This window comes from Microtus oregoni, unplaced genomic scaffold, assembly GCF_018167655.1.
Source record: "Microtus oregoni isolate MIOR12 unplaced genomic scaffold, Mior012 000006F_ref0000085, whole genome shotgun sequence".
In the NCBI taxonomy this organism is placed as follows: domain Eukaryota; kingdom Metazoa; phylum Chordata; class Mammalia; order Rodentia; family Cricetidae; genus Microtus; species Microtus oregoni.
This window is the reverse complement of record NW_024543065.1, coordinates 40,987,397-41,012,900: the sequence shown is the minus strand read 5'-3', so window position 1 is coordinate 41,012,900 and position 25,504 is coordinate 40,987,397. Positions and strand designations below refer to the sequence as shown.

At 43.4% G+C, this 25,504-nt stretch overlaps 1 protein-coding gene across 1 annotated transcript; it reads right to left on the bottom strand.

Annotated features, from left to right (window-relative positions):
- Positions 1-465: 465 nt before the first annotated feature.
- LOC121449803 (leukocyte immunoglobulin-like receptor subfamily B member 3-like) lies at positions 466-7,097 on the bottom strand. The gene is given in 15 exon segments (XM_041654477.1): positions 466-697; positions 766-933; positions 1,680-1,732; positions 1,949-1,986; positions 2,065-2,140; positions 2,454-2,555; positions 3,435-3,485; positions 3,844-3,948; positions 3,951-4,097; positions 4,322-4,627; positions 4,753-5,037; positions 5,985-6,290; positions 6,402-6,686; positions 6,864-6,899; positions 7,064-7,097. Coding segments are annotated over 15 exon segments (2,172 nt in total). The 3' UTR covers positions 466-517.
- Between the last annotated feature and the right edge of the window lie 18,407 nt (positions 7,098-25,504).

Sequence of the window (25,504 nt, the reverse complement as noted above, 5' to 3'; positions counted from 1 at the left end):
ATGCCTTGCCTATTTATTTATTTTAAAACAGTGTCACCTGTGTTCCAGGCTGGCCGTTAACTCCGATACTATGTAGGTGAAGATGGCCTTGACTTCTTAATCTCCTGTTCACACCTCCAAAGTGCTAGGATTTCAGGTGTGTACCTCCACTCTGGCCTTTGGTGGTTAATGTTGTTTGAACATCTCTATGTAGCCCAGGCTGGCATGAAATTCACTAGATATCCCAAGAAGGCCACGAATCAAAGGCAATCTCCTGCCTCAGCCTCCCAGGGGTTGAGATTATGGATCTGTGCAACCATGCCTGTACATGTTCTCATAGCACAGCTTTGATGAGAAATGTCATTAAAATTAGTACTCAGTATAAAACCCTTCCATTCTGTTTCATTTCTCATTTCACTTGATTATTAAGAAATCTATTTTATTTCTAGAATGTATGATGTTAGTTATAGTACAGCCAGATTTGCAAGGGTTCCCAGAATCTCTGGAGGTCTCTGTTAGGACTCTTGGCAGGCAGAGGTCATTGCTCCTTGTCGTCGGGAACAAAACCTGGTCGAGTGACTGCCAGGGCAGCATATACACTGGGCTCCTCCGTGGCTTCCCCTGCCTGGGAGTAGGGAGGTACAGCTGTCCCCTGTCTGAGCGACCTGCTACACAGCTGGGCATAGACCACATCTTGGGGCTCCTCTGAATCAGCAGCCTGGAGCAGGAGAGAATGAGAAGAGGGTATATGGTTTGCTTGGGGGATGGTGAAGGCCTGGAGAAGACAGGACCAATCTAAGTGTCCATCTCTCTGCCCTCTTCTGTTTTGTTTCCATCTTTTCTTTCCAGGACTTCTCTTGACAGGACAGAAGGTAGGACAACTTCTGCACTCCTGTGCCTGGAGGGTTTCACCTCGGCATATGTCTTTCCCGTGGGGTCTTCCTCAGGTGGTCTCTGTAGCAGGGAAGTAGTGAGGTACAGATAGTGTCACCTTGTTCCCCTAGGGCTCTCCTCTGGCCAGTTTTCCACAACATGACCAGAGTGACCTGTTCAGATGATAGCATCCCTGATGGAATATTCCAGGGCTTTCTTCCTATAGTTCTGGCCTCTTATCCTGACACCCTAACCCTTGCTGTCTTGGCTGTACCCACACAGTCCACCTTCCTGAAATCATGTTTTTGGGGGCAATAGATGTCTCTGTGATTATGAGCACTGACTGTGTTATGGAGGATCTAGGTTTGGTTCCAGAACCCACATGGCGACCTACGTTCATCTGTAACTAGTTCCAGGGTCTCTGACACTCTCTTCTGGCCTCTGGGAGCACCATGCAGGCATGTGATGCAGAGACATTCATGTTTGTAAAGCACCCACACCCCCAAAACAAAAACCCCCACATGTTTCTGCCCCTATGGTTCCTGCCTGCAGTTGTTAGATGTTTCTTTGGGCCTTTCTCTCTGGGATGTCCCATCAGAAGACAACCAGACAGATGCCAAGGAGACAGAAGGCAGACAGGCGTGAAGAGACACATGATGCTGGGAAAACCAGGAAAGAGTGAAGTCATAGCACACAGAAGGCAGGTGCTTGCAGAAGAGAGTAGTCAGCTGTGGATGTTGAGGGCCAAGAGAGGGGGAACAAAGATGGCCCCCTGGACTAAACTAGGCCCTAAGTTCTTAGCACACAGATGGAGTCAGGGACCTCACCAAACTGTCCAGCTCAATACCATCCTTAGTTTTCATGTCCTCCACTGAAGCATCTGTCATGGCAGAAAAAACAGAATGTCTCCCAACCAGAGTCTAGGAACCCCTAGTTTCCTGCCTTGCCCAGGTAGGGACAGAGAACCAGGGTTTAGATACACCGTGGTCTATAGTGTGAAGTTCAGACTAAACAGAAAATATCCCAGGGCCTGTCCACCACCCCTGCAATGCTGAGACATCAGACATCTCCCTCCCCGGGACCCTCTTTCTCTCACAAAGGCTTTCTTCCTGGGTGGCAGCAGCTGGGTTGGATCTGGAAAGACAAGGGGATGTCATTTGGCAGTGAGGTCTGTCTAGGAGGTGGGGCTCTAGGTCTCTGGCTATGAGTTACCTCTTCTGGGGGCCCCCATCTCTGTTTGTTAGCCCTGCAGTTCCTGCAGGAAGCTGCAATTCTGTCTCTTCCTGGGCTGCAAGAGAGAACAGAGTCTCATCTAGGAGAGGAGGAAGCCTCTCCCCCAGGCACGTACAGGGAAGGAAGGATGGAGCCTTTACAACATGGGTGAGTGAGCCAATGTATCAGGACAAGGTAAAGCTCACAGAATGCCTGACGTTGCACAGGTTCTGAGATCATGTTCTTTCCGATCTGAGATCTGCAAGTGTTTCTAAACAACCCAGCCCCAGTTTGAGGTTTCCCTGGGGTTGGTGTCCTGATCCCCTGCTTGGATGTTCACAGGGGAACGTATCAACACATGAGACCCAGGTCACCCAGACCGTACTCACCTTTCTTCCTGAATTTTCTCTGATACCTTCGTCTGAGAAGGAGGCAGATGAGGATGATGAGGACCAGGACGGGGGCCACAGGCACAACAATCAGAGCCAGTCCTGAGGCACAAGTGACATCATGAGTGGGGAATGTGTACTGTGTGCCAGGCCCGTGCTGGGTCTGTGCACTCATCATCTCCCATCCTCACAAACACACAACAAGGAATTGTCTGTTTTTCCCTCTACACAGTTCCCCTGCCTCAGAGCAACTGACTGGAAGTGACAGGGCTCGGAGATGAACCCGGGGACTCTGACTTTCAGCTCTTCTCTCCATCTAAGCTGAGTCTCATGAGCTGGAGGGAAGGAGCCTGAGCGCCCTGCCATGGCCCTGGGCCCCACCCTTGCCCATGTCACCACCACTGTGGGAGAGACCCACTACAGAATCAGGTTCTGGAAGCCTCCTTTATTAGTATGGATGCCATTCAAGGCCAGAACTGAAAAAAAATTACACATGTCGGGCAGGCCTCTCCCCTTTATATTCAAAGAAACAGCAGCCAGCACAGAATGGGAAGGACTTTGTCCAAGTTAACATCTCAACAAATACATGTATCAAGCCCATAAAAAGCTATTTCCCATCAGGACCCCACCTCCCAACAGAGTGCTTATTTGCCCTCTGGTTCCAGATTCATGCAGGTGAGAGGTTTGTTGTCAAGGTCTTAGAGGCAGGATGCGGAGGTGAGTGTTTGGGATCCCTTCTCTCCACCTCACACACATGTCCCATCCACCAGACTGAGTCAGAACATCTATCTCTCAACACCGCATTCTGCATATTCTGTACCTCAACCTCTAAGTCTCGGGTTTCTGGGGTGTCTATTGGGATCCCTTTGCTTCCTTCCCTAACTAGTTGAAGTGACAGAAATGAGGACTTCACTGGAGTAAGAGCAGTGAGGCAGCCTGGGGATGGAGTGTACTCCCTGAAGTGACATGCCTGATACTCACCACCTGTTGTCATTGGCCTTGAGGGTAGTGGGGTCAAGGCTCCAATGGGTCCTAGGAAACAGAACAGAGGAGTCCTGTAGAAAGTCCTTCTGTGTATGTGTGCTTTTATTGGTTAATAAAAAAGCTGCTTTCCTCCAATGGCTTAACAGAATACAGGCAGACTGGAAGAGATATATGTAGAGAGAGTAGGCAGAGCAAGAGAGAAGCCACGTAGCCTCCACCAGAGACAGATGCCTCAAATGGAGCCTGCCAAAACTTTGACAATATTCCACAACTTCATTGTGATGCATGGATTAAAGGGGGTGGATTAGTTTGGGATATAAGAGCTAGTTAAAATATGTTTAAGTTATTGGCCAAAGAGTATTGCAAATAACAAAATTGCTGTGTTATTATTTTGGGTCTAAGGAGCCGGATACAAGCAAGTGGTCTCCCCCAACATTTTTGTGTGCACCATAGCATCTGTGCTGGCCTCCAGAAGGCGTGCTCACAGAGCCCAGTGTGAAGTGGGCCCTATGGCATAGTATTGGGTGAAATCAGTTACCCTCATCTTTTTCATAATAAATCTGTCATAGCTGATGTCAGAGCAACACTGCAGGGTGAAGCTCTTTCCAGGGTCCAGAATATGGCCTTGGTGAGTCAGCAAGGATGGCTTCTTGGATAGGCCTAGAGGGAAGGTGATGAGCTAGTGATTGAGGAGATGGTTGTTACCAAACACTTATGTCCTCCCATCCTGCCCTGCAAAAGTGACTGCATAGCCGAGTACTAGGAATCTGGTTCATCAACAAGGTTCTTCCTTTTTCACTCTTTATCTGCAGCTACACAGTGGGAAACTTAAGCAAAAGGCATTGGGTGTCAAAAATGATTGGTCAATGATGGGAGTGACTCACCAGAGATGTGTATTTCCAGGGGGTCACTGGGTACTGACCACAGCTGTGGGGTCTGCTTGTAGTAACCATAACATCTGAATGTCCCTGTGAGGTTTGGTGTTACATGATCTATAGAGAACAAGGCTTGGTACTGCATAGTACTGTGTATATACTGTGAGTCCATGTAGCTGAGGAACTTCTGATCTTCCTTGGTGAGAATGAACTTGTCATATCTCTCCCCTGAGACACACTGGAGAGTCATGTTCCCTTCTGAGGTCACCACAGGGCTGGGCAGGGCTGACAGCCTGGGTTTACTGTTGAAGATTCCTAGGACAGAAGACGGCAGACTGATACATGTGCTCATACAGCTTCAATTCTATCCTTGGTGAGACTTGGGAGGGGAATACTCCTGAGAGCAGAGCCTGGGGCTGAGACCCTGACTGTCCTCTCACCTGTCACCACCAGTTCCAGGGTGTCACTGCGCTCTGTCCAGCCAGCTGAACTGTAACAGTAACAGTGATATTGCCCTGCATGTAGATGTGTCACAGAAGGGATGGGGAACTTGGTTTTGTTCTCAGGCTTCTCTGGGGTTTGCATGTCCAAGGGTTTTTGGCTTCCCTCTTTTTGTAGAACATAGATTTCTGCATCCAGGGTCCCCTGACACCAGATGGTCATGAGTATTCCTGAGGCTACAATGGATCCTGGTTCAGCCTTGATGATGGGTTTGTGGAGGGTCCCTGCAAGGAAGTAGGAGAGAAAAAGTTGTTCCTGTCTGAAAGTGGCACAGAGAAAGACCTACATGCAGATGGCACTTGTTTTCTTTTAAATTTATTCTTATGTCATACAATACATCTTGACAGCAGCCTCCCCATATCCCATACCCCACCCCACCCCCAGATCCACTGCTCTTCTTTTTCTCTTAGAGAAGAGCGGGCTTGCCAATGATATTAACCAAATATGGAATAACAATAGCTAGGCACACACCCTCATATTAAGCCTAACCAAGGCAACCCAGTAGAAGAAAAAAAAATCCCAATGCATTAAAAAAAGTCAGAGACTTCCCAGCTCCAACTATTATGGTTCTAACAAAAACCCTAAGCTAGCCAGGCAGTAGTGGTGCAGGCCTTTATTCCCAGCACTAGGAGGTAGACGCAGGCCCATCTCCGTGAGGGTCAAGGCAAACCTGGCCTACAGAGTGAGGTTCAGGACCCTCACAACACCACAGCGAAATTCTAAAAGACAAAACAAATCAAAAAACCCAAGGTAAACAACCACAACATGTGTGCAGAGGGCCTAGAGCAGAACAATGCAGCCTCTGAGTTTGTTGCCTCAGTCTTTGTGAGCCCATGACTCCTGTTTATTTGATTCTGTGGTTCATGTTCTTCTGGTGTCCTGAGTACTTTGGCTCCAATAATCCCTCCTCTCTGTCTTCTTAGGTTTTCCTGAACTCTTGTGGATGCTATTTGATATGATCCAGAATAACAGATGGCTCCATGAAGATTCATTTCTGGCCTGTACCTCCTGCTACTCTCTGCCTTGGACTCTGTATCTTTTCTCCACTGTCTCATGTGCTTTCTGTGAATGGGCTCAGGAGCCCTGGCTCCTCACACACACCACGCACCAAGTACTCCCTGAACACCTGTATAATTTCAATATCATTAAATGGAAAGTTGGGGTTCCTCACCTGAGACCAGGAGCTCCAGGGTGTCACTAGGTTCTGACCACACCTGTGGGCTGTAACTGTGATAGCTGTAGCACGTGAATGTCCATCTTTGACTGGAGGTCACAGGACCCACAGAGAATTGAGCCTGGAACTGTCTAGTAGAGTAATTATATGGCGAGTCTTTAGTAAAGGACTGTTTCTGTGATCCTTTGTTAGTCAGAAGTAACCTGTGATATTGCTGACTTGAGGCACACTGGAGGGTGACAGTCCCTCCTTCAGTCACCACAGGGCTGGGCAGGGCTGACAGGCTGGGTTTACTGTAGACTCCTAGGAGGGATGGAAGAATCAGTGAAATTTCCTCAAGGGCTCAATATCTTCTATCGTGTGAAGGGAGAAATACTGTGAACAGACCCACTTCTTGACAGCCAAGCCTCTCACCTGTCACCACAAGCTCCAGAGAGTTACTGTACTCTGACCATTGATCATAGGTCCAATAGCAACAGTAATATTGCCCTGCATGTTGACGATATACTTTGGAGATTGAGAATTCTGCCCGGTTCTTAGGGTTCTGTGGAATCATTGCATGTGTTTGACGTTGGTCTACCTCTTTAAGGAGCCTGTACTCTTTGGCTTCCACAGTCCCAATACACAAGAAGGTCACTGAAGTCTGCTCAGAGACCACAGAGTCTGGCTGTATTCTGAGGATAGGTTTAGAGGAGGTTCCTGCATGGAAAAGAACAGCTAAAACCAAGGACAGCCATCTTCAGATTGCAGACTCCAACCCCACCTGCACAGCCGCCCCCAGGTTTAGCACACATCTATTGTTTTTCAGGCTCCCTGCCCAGGCATGGCTTCTGGGAATGATGGGAAGTGCAGGTCAGGACATCTGCAGCCACTCACCTTCGAGCACTGGGGTCCTGAGGCCCAGAGTAAGTCCTGGAAGAGAGTTCTCTGTGAGAGGTTTGTCCCTGAAGCTTGAGCAGGTCCTCCCCTCTGCAGGATCCTCCTGAAACTGTGTTGTTTCCTGATGGGCCACTGCTGGGCTGTGGGACAGCATCAATCCTAGACCACAGTATCCCCTCCCCATCTCCACATCTCACCCACACATAGCAGAGCTGTGAACGTCAAGGTCATGGCATCTTTTTCTGGAAGCTGCAACTGTGTTCATGGGCAGAGGTACAGAGACTGCCTGGAGAGACAGGAAATACGGGGTGTGGCCTCTGGGGGCAAACATTCTGTATGACACGGTTTACTGGTGCAGCACCACAGGAAATGGAACTGCCCTCTTCATGCACCAGGCTCTGTTTTCCTCCAGGCTGTGACTAGGTCAGGTAGTACACTCTGCAATGAATTCTTTTATGGATGACGTTTCAACAATCCTGTCAGTGTCTGTTTCATCTGTTCTCATCTCTGCCAGTTCCACATAGAACTGATAAATTATGAGGCCGATATGAATATTACATACAAGAAATACAAATTCACATTTAGGTTTGCATTATTCCTTTTCACATTTTTTTGTGAAATACTTTTTCATGTTTGAAGGTTTCTGTGAAGGATCTTGCTGTGTATAATAAAATTTATAATCTCCTTCCTCATTTTCTAAAGTGTTGAATTGCACATATGCATCCATATTTGGGTGTTTTTTATGATATGTGTACTTTTCGCTACAATTTTAAATTATACTTGTTTATTTACACTTATTTCTTTAAATTACACATAGTTAATAATAATATATTACACTTACTTTTTCTTCATTGGTGTATATTTACATGTGCCACAGTACTGCTTGGAGGTCAGAGGACAGCTACAGAGGCAGTTATCTCCTTGTGGATCCGAGTCAGGAATGAAGGTTGGCAGCAGCACTTATACACTGATCCTTGTCAGTAGCTCAGTCTTAGCATCATCACTTTCCTGTGTCCTTCTGCTCAGGCAAAAAATAAAGAAAGGTGCTGGGTCTGGGTGTCCTGGGACAACCAAGGTCCAGGCATTCTTTAATTTTCTTGGTGTGCTGGTTGTTGGTCTGGAGGCATTTGCCTGCTCACGGGTTCAAGTGTGGGCAGACCTTGTGGGCAGCAGTGATCTGGGAGTCTCCTCTGTGTGATGTGATTATCATTAATGAACAAAGAAACTGCCTTGCCCTTTTGTTAGGGCAGAACTTAGGTAGGTGGAGGGACTGGAGTGAATGCCGTGAGAGAAAGACGAGGTCAGGGGAGGTCATGGATCTGCCACCGGAGAGGACATGCTGGAACTTTGCTAGTAGGCCAACTTCATGGTGATATATAGATTAATAGAAATGGGTGAAATTAAGTTGTAAGAGTTAGCCAATAAGAAGCCAGAGCTAATGGGACAAGCAGTGATTTAATTAATACAATTTCTGTGTGATTATTTCAGTTCTGGGCGGCCTGGATGAACAAGAAGCTCATCCTTCTACTAAGCAGTGCATGGCCTTGTCATAGTTTTACTTCTAAAGAAACTGCCAAAGGGGTGGCTCTATTATCACACATGTACAGCACCTGGTGAAGGGTGGGAATCGTTTTGGACTTTCCTGTTGGACAGGGTGCAGCCAATCTCTATCTGCTGGCAGCAAATACCAACCACCAATCATCAGGAGATATCTTGATCTTAGTCTTGACACTGTTCATGGAGTCACTGAGTTGGAGCTCAGGAGTCATAGTCTTGCCCTTCAAGGGCTTGCCAACTTGCCGAAGATTTCATCTTTGTGTCTGTTCTACCACCTAGTTGAAAAAAAAAGAGTTCAATAAACATAGTTTATTTCCCTTTACTTTTGGTACTAGAGACAGATGCCAGAATCTCCAATATTCTACTTCTGAGCCATACTCTATGCTTGAGCCACAGCAGCTTTTTCCTCCAATTTTCAATTTCAGATATTAATTTAAATTTATTTCACATGTTAAATTTTTCTTATGCTCATATGTTTGATTATTATTGATGTTGATTAGAAACAGGCTCTCTCAGTGGAGCCCTGGTTGTTCTGGAACTGGTTATGTAGGATGGGCTGGTCTGGAACTCACAGAAATTCTCCTGCCCCTGCTTTCTGTTTAGATTAAAGATGTGGGCCACCACGCATGGCCATGTGTTTGATTTTTCACTTATTTGAAAATGTCATGTCAGTATGCATTGTGTTTTGGATGAGTCCACCGTCCACCCTTCCCCTTCCTCCTCACCCTCTCAGATTGGATCCTTCCTCACTGACTTGTTTTGCTTTTATTCCTTCTGGGTCTTGCTAATGGTTGAAAATCCACTTTCCTGTCTTACACACCCAACTTTCTGTTCTCTTCCTCCCATGCAGTTCAATTTGTGCTTCTCTTAATCTTGGGCATAGTTCCAGGGGCCACACCATTAAAGATAACTGGCTTTCCCTCTCCCAGTAGGCATCAATGCCAATAGCTCTTCATCTGTGGGTGGGACTTTGTGCCCATCTCTCATCCACATACTGGATTTGTTGTTCATTGAACTTACATTAGGCTTGTAGATATCCTTACAATCACTCTGAACTCAGATGATCCACTATTCTTCAGTGACCAGAAAATTGTTTATTGACATCATCTACCACCTGTGGATCTTACCATTTTTCCACATTCTCTTCAGTAACGATTCCATGTCAGGAATGTGCCACATGGGGCCAATTCTCCTACTTATCATCACCTCAAAGATTGTGTCAGGCACACACAAGTCCTGTTTGTCACATGGAGAATGAGATAAAGGTCACTGAGTATTTCCCCATTTAGTTACAGAGCCTAAAAGACACCCTTAATTTCCTCTCTGAATAAATGTTAATATGAATAATTACCATCTTGTAAGTCTGTCTATGTATGTAATTTGTTAAATAAGAATAATGTTCAGTTCATAGAGTCCTTGTGTGACAGTCTTAGATGTCTGGGTTTATTTCACAGTACTGCACACATTTGATGTTGTGACTCAAGTCTTGGACTTCAGCATTCTAGGAGGTAGAAGTAAGAGTATCAGGATTTTAAGGATATTCTTATTATGTAATGAGTTTTGGGTCAGCCTAAACTATATCAGGCAATATCTCATAAAAGGAAAGAAAAATTCCCCTGGAGTATGTGGTGAACATGATCAATCATATTTTATGCATGTAATAACCTTCAATAATAAAAATGTATTTGCTGTAAAACTCCCACATTGGGTGTATGTACCAAGTATTTCATCTCATCCATTTCTAAGGAGATATTTCCATCCCAGACTCTGCTTTTGTTTTCTACCCTTGTAAGTTCTCATGCCAAGCATGTCACATGGCTATACTGTCTCCTTCCTATAGATTTCTTTGGTAGCTGTTGTTCCTGACCTGATTTAAGTGATGAATCATGCCATTTGAACCAATAGGGGTTTTACTGAGTACTGTGAACTCATTCACAGCTCCCTCCCACAGGCGTCATTGTCAGCTAGAAGAAGTTGTTGCTGGTTGTGTGCAGAGTTCCTGCAGAGCATTGCAGCTGGCTTGTATACCCCAGTGTTAACCCCTTGGCTTTGATCTACCTTTTGTGATTGTTACCTTTTGTGTTCACATCCTTCTGTTTTAAGTGTGTAAATCTTATCTGAGTTTTTCCTGAAATGTTCAACCCAATACAAAACTATGCATAAATCAAAAAATAGAGGTATCCTAGTATGATAATTTCTTTGGCCTTTGTCTCTTTTGGGGAGATTCAGACAAAAGATTTTGGGATCTGGGCACCAAGAAATCCATCTCTGGGGTGAGTGAGTTTCTGACCAGCAGCAGCAGCCCAGGACAAGGAACTATTTCTTGCAGTGCCTATACTCCTGCATACTGCCTCTCTCTTCCTATCTCACCCAGAATGCATCCAGAACCCTCCCCACTTCGGCATCCCTGCCGTCTTTGGGCACATAACATCACCCAGCTCAGCCTGTCTGGGTGCTGGGTCTGAGTCCTCAGGGCAACCAAGCGGGCAGGAGTTCCTTTGTTTCAATAGCCTAACTGCACCAAGTAAGGTAGGCCCTTTGTTTATGAGCTACCCAACCAGCACGGAGATCTGATCTGGGCACCAGGAGAGCCATCACTGGGGCACCTAAAGAGCCATCACAGGAGATTGCCATCACTGGGAAGGGACAACAGTGGGCAAGGAGACCTGATCCTATGAAAGAAGATCCTTAGGGGAACATTCAGAGGAAGAGAGGGGCAGGCACCAATGCAAAAATTCACCCAACAATCTGAAAAACAAAATGAAACCACCAGAACCCAGCGACTTCACAACAGGAGGACATGAACACCTTAATTGAGGAGAAGTAGAAAAAAATGGACTTTATGAAAGTGATTGACGTCCTTAAACAGCATGTAAAAAATGCCCTTATAGAAATGGATGAAAAGTATAACAGAAAGTTTGAAGAATTGAATAAATCAGTGAATGATACCCTAGAAAACCAAGGAAAAAGAATCAAAAAGATAATGGAAACAGTTCAAGACTAGAAAACTGAATTGGAGACAAGGAAGAAAACACAAACAGAGGGCCGGCTGGACATGGAAAATCTAGGTAAACGCATAGAAACTACAGAAACAAGCATAACCAGAAGAATACAAGAGATAGAAGAAAGAATCTCAGATTCTGAAGATAACATAGAGAAAATAAACGTACTGTTCAAAGAAAACAGCAAGCCCAACAAACTCTCATCACAAAATATTCAGGAAATCTGGTACACAATAAGAAGAACAAACCTAAGAATAATAGTAGTAGAAAAAGGAGAAGAAGTGCAGCTCAACGGTACAGAAAATATATTTAATAAAATTATAGAAGAAAACTTTCCCAACCTAAAGAAAGATGTACTATGAAGACTCAAGAAGCATACAGAACACCGAATAGGCTGGATCAAAAAAACATCCCCTCGCCATATAATTATCAAAACACAAAGCATACAGAATAAAGAAAGAATATTAAGATCTGCAAAGGAAAAGGGCCAAGTTACTTATAAAGGTAAACCTATCAGACTTACACCTGAATTCTCTATGGAAACCATGAAAGCCAGAAGGTCCTGGATAGATGTTCTTCAGAAATTAAGAGACCATGGATGCAAGCCCGGACTACTATACCCAGCCAAGCTTTCGTTCACTATAAATGGACAAAACAAAATTTTCCAGGATAAAAACAAATTTAAACAATACGTAGCCACAAATCCAGCCTTACAGAAAATAATAGAAGGAAAATCACTAACCAAGGATTCCAACAATGACCACAATAACTCAGAAATCTAGAGACCCTTCACCAGCGCAACTCAAAGAAGGGAAACACACAAACTCTACGACTAAAAAAGTGACCAGAGTTAACAACCACTGGTCATTAATATCACTTAATGTCAATGGACTCAACTCACCTATTAAAAGGCACAGGCTAAGAGATTGGATATGAAAACAGGATCCACCATTCTGCAGTTTACAAGAAACACACCTCAACCACAAAGACAGACATCTACTCAGAATAAAGGGCTGGGAAAAGACTTATCAAGCAAATGGACCTAAGAAACAAGCAGGTGTGGCCATACGAATTTCTAACAAAGTTGACTTGAAACTTAAATCAATCAGAAGAGATGGAAAGGGACATTTTATACTCAAAACAGGAACAATTCATCAGGATGAAGTCTCAATCCTGAATATTTATGCCCCTAATATAAAAGCACCCACGTACGTAAAAGAAACATTACTAAAAATTAAGGCAGCCACCAAACTGCACACACTAATAGTAGGAGACTTAACACTCCTCTCTCACCAATGGACAGGTCAATCAGACAGAAACCTAATAGAGAAATGAGAGAAGTAATGGAGGTAAATGAATCAAATGGACTTAACGGACATCTATAGAACATTCCACACAAATAGGAAAGAATATACCTTCTTCTCTGAAGCTCATGGAACCTTCTCGAAAATTGATCACATACTCGGTAACAAAGCAAACTTACACAGTTACAAAATAATATTAGTAACCACCTGTGTCTTATCAGATCACCATGGATTAAAGTTAGAATTCAACAACAATGCTAACCCCAGAAAGCCGACAAACTCATGGAAACTGAACAGTCAACTACTGAATCACACCTGGATCAAAGAAGAAATAAAGAAATTAAAGTCTTCCTTGAATTCAATGAAAATAAAGAAACAACATACTCAAACCTATGGGACACTATGAAAGCAGTCCTGAGAGGAAAGTTCATAGCACTAAGTGCCCACTTAAAGAAAACGGAGAAAGCACACATTGGAGACTTAATAGCCCACCTGAAAGCTCTAGAAAAAAAAAGAAGCAGACTCACCTTGGAGGAGAAGAAGACTGGAAATAATCAAACTGAGGGCTGAAATCAACAAAATAGAAACACAGAAAACAATCCAAAGAATCAATGAAAAAAATAAAAAAAATAAAAAAAAAGAATCAATGAAACAAAAAGCTGGTTCCTGGAGAAAATCATCAAGATTGATAAACCCCTATCCAAATTAGTCAAACAGCAGAGAGAGAAAATGCTAATTAATGAGATCAGAAATGAAAAGGGGGACATAACCACAGACACAGGGGAAATTCAGAGAATCATTAGATCTTACTACAAAAGCCTGTATGCCACAAAACTGGAAAATGTAAAAGAAATGGACACGTTTTTAGATAAATACATATACCAAAGTTAATCCAAGAACAGGTGAACAATCTAAGTAGACCTGTTAGTCTCAAAAAATTAGAAACTGTTATAAAAAGACCTCCCTACCAAAAAAAGCCCAGGACCAGATGGTTTCAATACAGAAGTCTACCAGAACTTCCAAGAAGACCAAATAACTATACTCCTTAATGTATTCCACAAGATAGAAACAGAAGGGTCATTACCTAATTCCTTTAATGAAGCTACAGTTACTCTGATACCAAAACCACACAAAGACTCAACCAGGAAAGAGAATTACAGGCCAATCTCACTCATGAACATCGACGCAAAAATCCTCAACAAAATACTGGCAAACCGAATCCAAGAACACATCCGAAATATTATCCTTTATGATCAAGTAGGCTTCATCCCAGAGATGCAGGGCTGGTTCAACATACGAAAATCTATCAATGTAATCCATCATACAAATAAACTGAAAGAAAAAAAAACATATGATGATTTCATTAGATGCTGAGAAAGCATTCGACAAAATCAAACACCCCTTTATGATAAAAGTATTGGAGAGATTAGGGATACAAGGGTCATACCTAAATATAATAAAAGCTATATACAGCAAGCCGACAGCTAACATCAATTTAAACGGAGAAAAACTCAAAGCCATCACACTAAACTCAGGAACACGACAGGCTGCCCACTCTCGCCATACCTCTTCAATATAGTGCTTGAAGTTCTAGCAATAGCAATAAGACAACATAAGGGGATCAAGGGGACTCGAATTGGAAAGGAAGAAGTTAAACTTTCATTATTTGCAGATGATATGATAGTGTACATAAGTGACCCCAAAAACTCCACCAAAGAACTTTTACAGCTGATGAACAAAACACCTTTAGTAATGTGGCAGGATACAAGATCAACTCCAAAGCTCTAGGCGCCAGGAGACCCAGAGTTGGGGTGAGTTTCTGACCCTGCGGCGCCAGCCTGGGAAGGGGAATTCAGAGCTTCCTTGGCCCCCTATCCTTCTTGAGCTCTCGGCAGGGCCCCCACTCCCTGCATACCTCCTCTTTCTTCCTAGCCCACCCAGCTTATATCCAGAACCCTCCCCAATGTGCCCCACTGCCCTCTTTCTGCACATAACATCACCCAGCCCAGCCTGTCTGGGCACTGGGTCCGAATCCTCGGGGCACCCAAGCAGGCGGGAGTTCCTTTGTTTCTTTGGCCTAGTTGCACCAAGCAGGGTAGGCACTTTGCCACCTGCCCATCAGCATGGAGGCCTGATCTCTCGGTGCCAGGAGACCCAGCCTTGGGGAGACCCAGCATTGGGGAGAGACAACGTTGGGGAGATCCAGCATTGGGTAGGCAAGGAGACCTGATCCGGTAAAGAAGATCCATAAGGGAGCATTTGGAAGAAGAGATGGGTAGACGCCAAGGCAAGAATTCGCCCAACAAGCTGAAAAGCAACATGAAGCCACCAGAAATCAGCGACCTCACATCGGGAGGACATGAACACCTTAATCAAGAAGAAGTAGAAAAGGTTGACGTCATGAAAGTGATTGACGCCCTTAAACAGCATGTAAAAAATGCCCTTATAGAAATGGATGAGAAAGATAACAGAAAGTTTGAAGAACTGAATAAATCAGTGAATGATACCCTAGAAAACCAAGGAAAAACAATCAAACAGATAATGGAAACGGTGCAAGACTTGAAAACTGAAATGGAGGCAAAGAAGAAAACACAAACAGAGGGCCGACTGGACATGGAAAATTTAAGTAAACAAAAAGAGTCTACAGAAACAAGCATAACCAACAGAATACAAGAGATAGAAGAAAGAATCTCAGATTCTGAAGATACCATAGAGAAAATAAACACTCTGATCAAAGAAAACAGCAAGTCCAACAAACTCTCATCACAAAATATTCAGGAAATATGGGACACAATAAAAAGACCAAACCTAAGAATAATAGGAGTAGAAGAAGGAGAAGAAGTGCAGCTCAATGGTCCAGAAAATATATTTAATAAAATTATAGAAGAAAACTTTCCCAACCTAAAGAAAGATATTCCTATGAAGGTTCAAGAAGCATACAGAACACCGAATAGGCTGGTTCAAAAAAGAACATCCCCTCGCCATATAATTATCAAAACACAAGGCATACAGAATAAGGAAAGAATATTAAGAGCTGCAAAGGTAAAAGGCCAAATTACTTATAAAGGTAAACCTATCAGACTTACACCTGACTTCTCCATGGAAACCATGAAAGCCAGAAGGTCCTGGATAGATGTACTTCAGAAACTAAGAGACCATGGATGCAAGCCCAGATTACTATACGGAGCCAAGCTTTCATTCACTATAAATGGAGAAAATAAAATTTTCCAGGATAAAAACAAATTTAAACAATATGCAGCCACAAATCCAGCCTTACAGAAAGTAATTGAAGGAAAATCACTAATCAAGGAGTCCAACAATGACCACGATAACTCAGACATCTAGACACCCTTCACCAACACAAATCAAAGAAGGGAAACACACAAACTCTACAACTTAAAAAATGACCGGAGTTAACATCCACTGGTCATTAATATCACTTAATGTCAATGGACTCAACTCACCTATTAAAAGGCACAGGCTAAGAGATTGGATATGAAAACAGGATCCAACATTCTGCTGTTTACAAGAAACACACCTCAACCACAAAGACAGGCACCTACTCAGAGTAAAGGGCTGGGAAAAGGCTTATCAAGCAAATGGACCTAAGAAACAAGCAGGTGTGGTCATACTAATCTCTAACAAAGTTGACTTCAAACGTAAATCAATCAGAAGAGATGGAGAGGGGCATTTTATACTCATAACAGGAACAGTTCAGCAGGATGAAGTCTCAATTCTGAACATCTATGCCCCTAATTTAAAAGCACCCACGTGCATAAAAGAAACATTGCTAAAACTCAAGGCAGCCATCAAACCGCACACACTAATAGTAGGAGACTTCAACACTCCTCTCTCACCAATGGACAGGTCAAACAGACAGAAACCTAACAGAGAAATAAGAGAATTAATGGAGGTAATGAATCAAATGGACTTAACAGACATCTATAGAACATTCCACCCAAATAGGAAAGAATATACCTTCTTCTCTGCAGCTCATGGAACCTTCTCAAAAATCGACCACATAGTCGGTAACAAAGCAAACATCCACAGTTACAAAAAAATATTAGTAACCACCTGTGTCTTATCAGATCACCATGGATTAAAGTTAGAATTCAACAACAATGCTACCCCAAAAAGCCTACAAACTCATGGAAACTGAACAGTCAACTACTGAACCATACCTGGATTAAGGAAGAAATTAAGAAAGAAATTAAAGTCTTCCTGGAATTCAATGAAAATAAAGAAACAACATACTCGAACTTCTGGGACACTATGAAAGCAGTCCTGAGAGGAAAGTTCATAGCACTAAGTGCCCACCTAAAGAAAACAGAGAAAGCACATATTGGAGACTTAACAGCCCACCTGAAAGCTCTAGAAAAAAAAGAAGCAGACTCACCTAGGAGGAGTAGAAGACTGGAAATAATCAAACTGAGGGCTGAAATCAACAAAATAGAAACACAGAAAACAATCCAAAGAATCAATGAAACAAAAAGCTGGTTTCTGAAGAAAATCAACAAGATTGACAAACCTCTATCCAAACTAATCAAACGGCAGAGAGAGAATTTGCAAATTAATAAGATCAGAAATGAGAAGGGGGACATAACCACAGACACAGAGGAAATTCAGAGAATCATTAGATCTTACTACAAAAGCCTATATGCCACAAAACTGGAAAATGTAAAGGAAATGGACACTTTTTTAGATAAATACCATATACCAAAGTTAAACCAGGCCCAGGTGAACAATCTAAATAGACCTGTTAGTCGCGAAGAATTAAAAGAGGTTATCAAAAACCTCCCTACCAAAAAAAGCCCAGGACTAGATGGTTTCAATGCAGAATTCTACCAGAACTTCCAAGAAGACCTAATACCTATTCTCCTTAATGTATTTCACAATATAGAAACAGAAGAGTCATTGCCAAATTCCTTTTATGAAGCTACAGTTACTCTGATACCAATACCGCACAAAGACTCAACCAAGAAAGAAAATTATAGACCAATCTCACTCATGAACATCGATGCAAAAATCCTCAACAAAATACTGGCAAACCGAATCCAAGAACACATTAGGAAAATTATCCATTATGATCAAGGAGGCTTCATCCCAAAGATACAGGGCTGGTTCAACATACGAAAAACTATCAATGTAATCCAGCATATAAATAAACTGAAAGAAAAAAACCATATGATCATTTCATTAGATGCTGAAAAAGCATTTGACAAAATTCAACACCCCTTTATGATAAAAGTATTGGAGAGCTTAGGGATACAAGGGTCATACCTAAATATAATAAAAGCTATATACAGCAAGCCGACAGCTAACATTAAATTAAATGGAGAGAAACTTAAAGCCATCCCACTAAACTCAGGAACACGACAAGGCTGTCCACTCTCGCCATACCTCTTCAATATAGTACTTGAAGTTCTAGCAATAGCAATAAGACAACATAAAGGGATCAAAGAGATTCGAATTGGAAAGGAAGAAGTTAAACTTTCGTTATTTGCAGATGATATGATAGTGTACATAAGCGACCCCAAAAACTCCACCAAAGAACTTTTACAGCTGATAAACACCTTTATTAATGTGGCAGGATACAAGATAAACTCCAAAAAATCTGTCGCCCTCTTATACACAAAGGATATGGAAGCAGAGAGGGAAATCAGAGAAGCTTCACCTTTCACAATAGCCACAAACAGCATAAAATATCTTGGGGTAACTCTAACCAAGGAAGTGAAAGATCTATTTGACAAGAACTTTAAGGCATTGAATAAAGAAATTGAGGAGTATACCAGAAAATGAAAGGACCTTCCTTGCTCTTGGATTGGGAGGATCAACATAGTAAATATGGCAATTCTACCAAAGGCAATTTATAGATTCAATGCAATCCCCATCAGGGTCCCACCAAAATTCTTCACAGATCTTGAGAGGACAATAATCAACTTTATATGGAAAAACAAAAAACCCAGGATAGCCAAAACAATCCTATACAATAAAGGATTGTCTGGAGGCATTACCATCCCTGACTTCAAACTCTATTACAGAGCTACAGTGATGAAAACAGTGTGGTACTGGCATAAAAACAGAGAAGTTGACCAATGGAATCGTATAGAAGACCCAAATTTTAACCCACAAACCTATGAACACCTCATTTTTGATAAAGGAGCCAAAAGTATACAATGGAAGAAAGAAAGCATTTTTAACAAATGGTGCTGGCATAACTGGATGTCAACCTGTAGAAGAATGAAAATAGACCCATATCTATCACCATGCACAAAACTCAAGTCCAAATGGATTAAAGACCTCACTATCAGTCAGAACACAGTGAACCTGATAGAAGAGAAAGTGGGAAGTACCCTACAGGAGATGGGCACAGGAGATCGCTTCCTATGTGTAACCCCAACAGCACAGACTTTAAGGGCAACATTGAATAAATGGGACCTACTAAAACTAAGAAGCTTCTGTAAAGCAAAGGACACTGTCACCAAAACAAATAGGCAACCTACTGACTGGGAGAAGATCTTCACCAACCCCACAACAGACAAAGGTCTGATCTCCAAAATATATAGAGAACTCAGGAAACTAGACTTTAAAATGCTAATTAACCCAATTAAAAAGTGGGGCACTGAACTGAACAGAGAATTCTCAGCAGAGGAAGTTCAAATGGCCAAAAGACACTTAAGGTCATGCTCAACCTCCTTAGCAATCAGGGAAATGCAAATCAAAACAACTTTGAGATATCACCTTACACCTGTCAGAATGGCTAAAATAAAAAACTCCAATGATAGCCTTTGCTGGAGAGGCTATGGAGGAAGGGGAACACTCATCCATTGCTGGTGGGAATGCAATCTTGTGCAACCACTTTGGAAATCGGTGTTTCGGTTTCTCAGGAAATTCGGGATCAACTTACCCCTGGACCCAGCAATACCACTCCTGGGAATATACCCAAGAGATGCCCTATCACATGACAAGAGCATTTGTTCAACTATGTTCATAGCAGTATTATTTGTAATAGCCAGAACCTGGAAACAACCTAGATGCCCTTCAATGGAAGAATGGATGAAGAAAGTGTGGAATATCTACACATTAGAGTACTATGCTGCGTTAAAAAACAATGACTTCTCAAATTTTGCATGCAAATGGATGGAAATAGAAAACACTATCCTGAGTGAGGTATCCCAGACCCAAAAAGATGAACATGGGATGTACTCACTCATAATTGGTTTCAAGCCTTAAACAAGGGTCACGGAGTCTACACTTGGTGATCCCAAAGAAGCTAAGTAAGAAGGTGAACCAAAGGAAATGCATATAGTTGTCCTCTTGGCTATGGGAAGTAGACAAAATTGCCGGGGGGAAAATTGAGATCTTGGGGGTGGGGTGGGATGGGGGTAAGGGGAGATGGGGAGAGAGGGGGAGAGGGGGAGAATGGGGGGAGCTTGGGAAAGGGGGAGGATTGGGATGAAGGAAGTTTGGATGGGGGAGCACGGAAGCACGGTTCTTAGTTAAGGGAGCCACCTTAGGGTTGGCAAGAGACTTGAACCTAGAGTGGCTCCCAGATACCCAAGCCGAGGTCCCCAGTTAGTTCCTTGGGCAGCTGAGGATGGGGAACCTGAAATGACCCTATCCTAGAGCAATACTGACGAATATCTTGCATATCATCATAGAACCTTCATCTGGTGATGGATGGAGACAGAGACAGAGACCCACACTGGAGCACTGGACTGAGCTCCCAAGGTCCCGATGATGAGCAGAAGGAGGGAGAATATGAGCAAAGAAGTCGGGACCACGAGGGGAGCACCCACCCACTGAGACAGTGGAGCTGATCTATTGGGAGCTCACCAAGGCCAGCTGGACTGTGACTGAAAAAGCATGGGATAAAACTGGACTCTCTGAGCATGGCGAACAATGAGGGCTGATGAGAACCCAAGGACAATGGCACGGGGTTTTTTTTTTTTAATAAGACATTTTTTTTATTAAGAAAAGAAGAAAAAAAACATAAACAAAAAACAAGTTTCCACCTCCTCCCAGCCTCCCATTTCCCTGCCCCTCCTCCCACCCTTCTCCCCCTCCTCCCACCCTTCTCCCCCTCCCCCCACTCCTCTCCCCCTCCCTCTCCAGTCCACAGAGCAGTCAGGGTTCCCTGCCCTGTGGTAAGTCCTAGGTCCTCTCCGTCCATATCTAGGAAGGTGAACATCCAAACTGGCTAGGATCCCACAAAGCCAGCACATTAAGTAGGATCAAAACCCCCTGCCATTGTCCTTGGTGCCTCATCAGCCCTCATTGTTCGCCATGTTCAGAGAGTCCGGTTTTATCCCATGCTTTTTCGGTCACAGTCCAGCTGGCCTTGGTGAGCTCCCAGTAGATCAGCTCCACTGTCTCAGTGGGTGGGTGCACGCCTCGTGGTCCCGACTTCTTTGCTCATGTTCTCCCTCCTTCTGCTCCTCATTGGGACCTTGGGAGTTCGGTCCAGTGCTCATGTGTGGGTCTCTGTCTCTATCACTATCCATCACCAGATGAAGGTTCTATGATGATATGCAAGATATTCGTCAGTATTGCTCTAGGATAGGGTCATTTCAGGTTCCCAATCCTCAGCTGCCCAAGGAACTAACTGGGAACCTCATCTTGGGCACTTGGGAGCCCCTCTAGGGTCAAATCTCTTGCCCACCCTAAAGTGGCTCCCTTAACTAAGAATTGTGGTTCCGTGCTCCCCTATCCACCTTTCCTTTATCCCAATTCTCCTGATTCCCCAAGTCCCCCCTCCTTCCCTTCTACCTTTTCTCTCCCCATCTCACCTTACCCCCATCCCACCCCACCCCCAAGATCCTAATTTTCTCCCCGGCAATTTGGTCTACTTCCCTTAGCCAAGAGGATAACTATATGTTTTTCCTTGGGTTCACCTTCTTACTTAGCTTCTTTAGATTCACCTATTGTAGACTCCGTGGCCCTTATTTATGGCTAGAAACCAATTATGAGCGAGTACATCCCATGTTCATCTTTTTGGGTCTGGGACACCTCACTCAGGATAGTGTTTTCTATTTCCATCCATTTGCATGCAAAATTCGAGAAGTCATTGTTTTTTACCGCAGCGTAGTACTCTAGCGTGTATATATTCCATACTTTCTTCATCCATTCTTCCATTGAAGGGCATCTAGGTTGTTTCCAGGTTCTGGCTATTACAAATAATACTGCTATGAACATAGTTGAACAAATGCTTTTGTCATACGAAATAGCATCTCTTGAGTATATTCCCAGGAGTGGTATTGCTGGGTCCAGGGGTAAGTTGATCCCGAATTTGATGAGAAACCGAAACACTGACTTCCACAGTGGTTGCACAAGATTGCATTCCCACCAGCAATGGATGAGGGTACCCATTCCTCCACAGCCTCTCCAGCAAAGGTTATCCTTGGTGTTTTTGACTTTAGCCATTCTGACGGGTGTAAGATGATATCTCAAAGTTGTTTTGATTTGCATTTCCCTGATTGCTAAGGAAGTTGAGCACGACTTTAAGTGTCTTTTGGCCATTTGAACTTCCTCTGCTGAGAATTCTCTGTTCAGTTCAGTGCCCCATTTTTTAATTGGGTTAATTAGCATTTTAAAGTCAAGTTTCTTGAGTTCTCTATATATTTTGGAGATCAGACCTTTGTCTGTTGTGGGGTTGGTGAAGATCTTCTCCCAGTCAGTAGGTTGCCTTTGTGTCTTAGTGACTATGTCCTTTGCTTTACAGAAGCTTCTCAGTTTAAGTAGGTCCCATTTATTCAATGTTGCCCTTAATGTCTGTGCTTCTGGGGTTATACATAGGAAGCGATCTCCTGTGCCCATCTCCTGTAGGGTACTTCCCACTTTCTCTTCTATCAGGTTCAGTGTGTTCGGGCTGATATTGAAGTCTTTAATCCATTTGGACTTGAGTTTTGTGCACGGTGATAGATAAGGGTCTATTTTCATTCTTCTACAGGATGACATCCAGTTGTGGCACGGGGTTTTGAACCTATGTAATGTGCTGGCTTTGTGGGAGCCTAGCCAGTTTGGATGTTCACCTTCCTAGAAATGCACGGAGGGGGGAGGACCTAGGACTTACCACAGGGCAGGGAAATCTGACTGCTCTTTGGGCTGGAGAGGGAGGGGGAGAGGAGTGGGGGGAGGGGAGAAGGGTGGGAGGAGGGGGAGGAAAATGGGAGGCTGGGAGGAGGAGGAAATTTGTTTTTTTTTCTCTTTTCTCAATAAAAAAATAAAAAGTTAAAAAAAAATCAACTCCAAAAAATCAGTCGCCCTCCTATGTACTAAGGATATGGAAGCAGAGAGGGAAATCAGTGAAGCTTCGCCTTTCACGATAGCCACAAACAGCATAAAATATCTTGGGGTAACTCTAACCAAGGAAGTGAAAGATCTATTTGACAAGAACTTTAAGGCATTGAATAAAGAAATTGAGGAGTATACCAGAAAATGGAAGGACCTCCCTTGCTCTTGGATTGGGAGGATCAACATAGGAAAAATGGCAATTCTACCAAAGGCAATTTATAGATTCAATGCAATCCCCATTAAGGTCCCATCAAAATTCTTCACAGATCTAGAGAGGACAATAATCAACTTTATATAGAAAAACAAAAAACCCGGGATAACCAAAACAATCTTATACAATAAAGGATCATCTGGAGGCATTACCGTCCCTGACTTCAAACTCTATTACAGAGCTACAGTGATGAAAACAGTGTGGTACTGGCATAAAAGCAGAGAAATAGACCTATAGAATCATGTAGAAGACCGGAACTTTAACCCACAAACCAATGATCACCTCATTTTCGATAAAGGAGCCAAAGTATAATGGAAGAAAGAAAGCTTCTTCAACAAATGGTGCTGGCACAACTGGATGTCAACCTGTAGAAGGATGAAAATAGAGCCATATCTATCACCATGCACAAAACTCAAGTCCAAATGAATGAAAGACGTCAATATCAATCTGAACACATTGAACTGATAGAAGAGAAAGTAGGAAGTACACTACAACAGATGGGCACAGGAGATCGCTTCCTATGTATAACCCCAGCAGCACAGACATTAAGGGAAACATTGAATAAATGGGACCTCCTGAAACTGAGAAGCTTCTGTAAAGCAAAGGACACTGTCACTAAGACAAAAAGGCAACCCACTGACTGGGAGAAGATCTTCACCAACCCCGCAATAGACAAAGGTCTGATCTCCAAAATATATAAAGAACTCAAGAAACTAGACTTTAAAGTGCTAATTAACCCAATTAAAAAATGGGGCACTGATCTGAACAGAGAATTCTCAACAGAAGAAGTTCAAATGGCCAAAAGACACTTAAGGTCATGCTCTACCTACTTATGATCAGGGAAATGCAAATGAAAACAACTTTGAGATATCATCTTACACCTGTCAGAATGGCTAAAATCAAAACACCAATGATAGCCTTTGATGGAGAGGTTGTGGAGGAAGGGGTACCCTCATCCATTGCTGGTGGGAAGGCAAACTTGTGCAACCACTTTGGAAGGCAGTGTGGTGGTTTCTCGGGAAATTCGTGATCAACCTACCCCTGGACCCAGCAATGCCACTCTTGGGAATATATCCTAGAGATGCCCGTTCTTATGACAAGGGCATTTGTTCAACTATATTCACAGCAGCATTATTTATAATAGCCAGAACCTGGAAACAACCTAGATGCCCTTCAATGGAAGAATGGATGAAGAAAGTGTGGAATATATACACATTAGAGTACTACTCAGCGATAAAAAACAATGACTTCTCGATTTTGCATACAAATGGATGGAAATAGAAAACACTATCCTGAGTGAGGTAAAACAGACCCAAAAAGATGAACATGAAATGTGCTCACTCATAATTGGGTTCTAGCCATAAATAAAGGTCAGTGAGTCTATAATTTGATATCCTAAAGAAGCTAAATAAGAAGGTGACCCCAAAGAAAAACATATAACTCTCCTCCTGGTTATGGGAAGTAGACAAGATTGACAGGGAGAAAATTGGGATCTTGGGCGTGGTGTGGGAGAGTGGTAAGGGGAGATGGGGAGAGAAAAGTGAGAAGGGGAGAATGGGGGGAACTTGGGGAAACAGGATGATTGGGATAAAAAAAGATTAGATAGGTGAGTAGGGAAGCACATAACTTAATTAAGGGAGCATCTTAGGGTTGGCAAGAGACTTGGACCTAGAAGGGCTCCCAGGTGCCCAGGGCAATGCCCCAGTTAGCTTCTTGGGGCAGCTGAGGATAGGGAACCTGAAATGACCCTATCCTATATCCATACTGATGACTATCTGTCATATCACCATAGAAACTTCATCTGATGATGGATGGAGATAGAGACAGAGATCCACACTGGAGCGTCGGACTGAGCTCCCAAGGTCCCAATGAAGAGGAGAAGGCGGGAGATCTTGAGCAAGGAAGTCAGGACGGCGAGGGATGCACCCACCCACGGCGACAGTGGGGCTGATCTATTGGGAGCTCACCAAGGCCAGCTGGACTGTGACTGAAAAAGCATGGGATAAAACCAGACTCTCTGAATATGGCAGACAATGAGGACTGCTGAGAAGCCAATGACAATGGCACTGGGTTAGATCCTACTTCATGTTCTGGCTTTGTGGGAGCCTAGCCAGTTTGGATGCTCACCTTCCTAGACCAGGATGGAGGGGGGAGGACCTTGGACTTTCTACAGGGCAGAGAACCCTGACTGCTCTTTGGACTGCAGAGGGAGGGGGAGAAGAGTGGGGGGAGGAGGAGAAGTATTGGAGGAGGGGGAGGGAAATGGGAGGC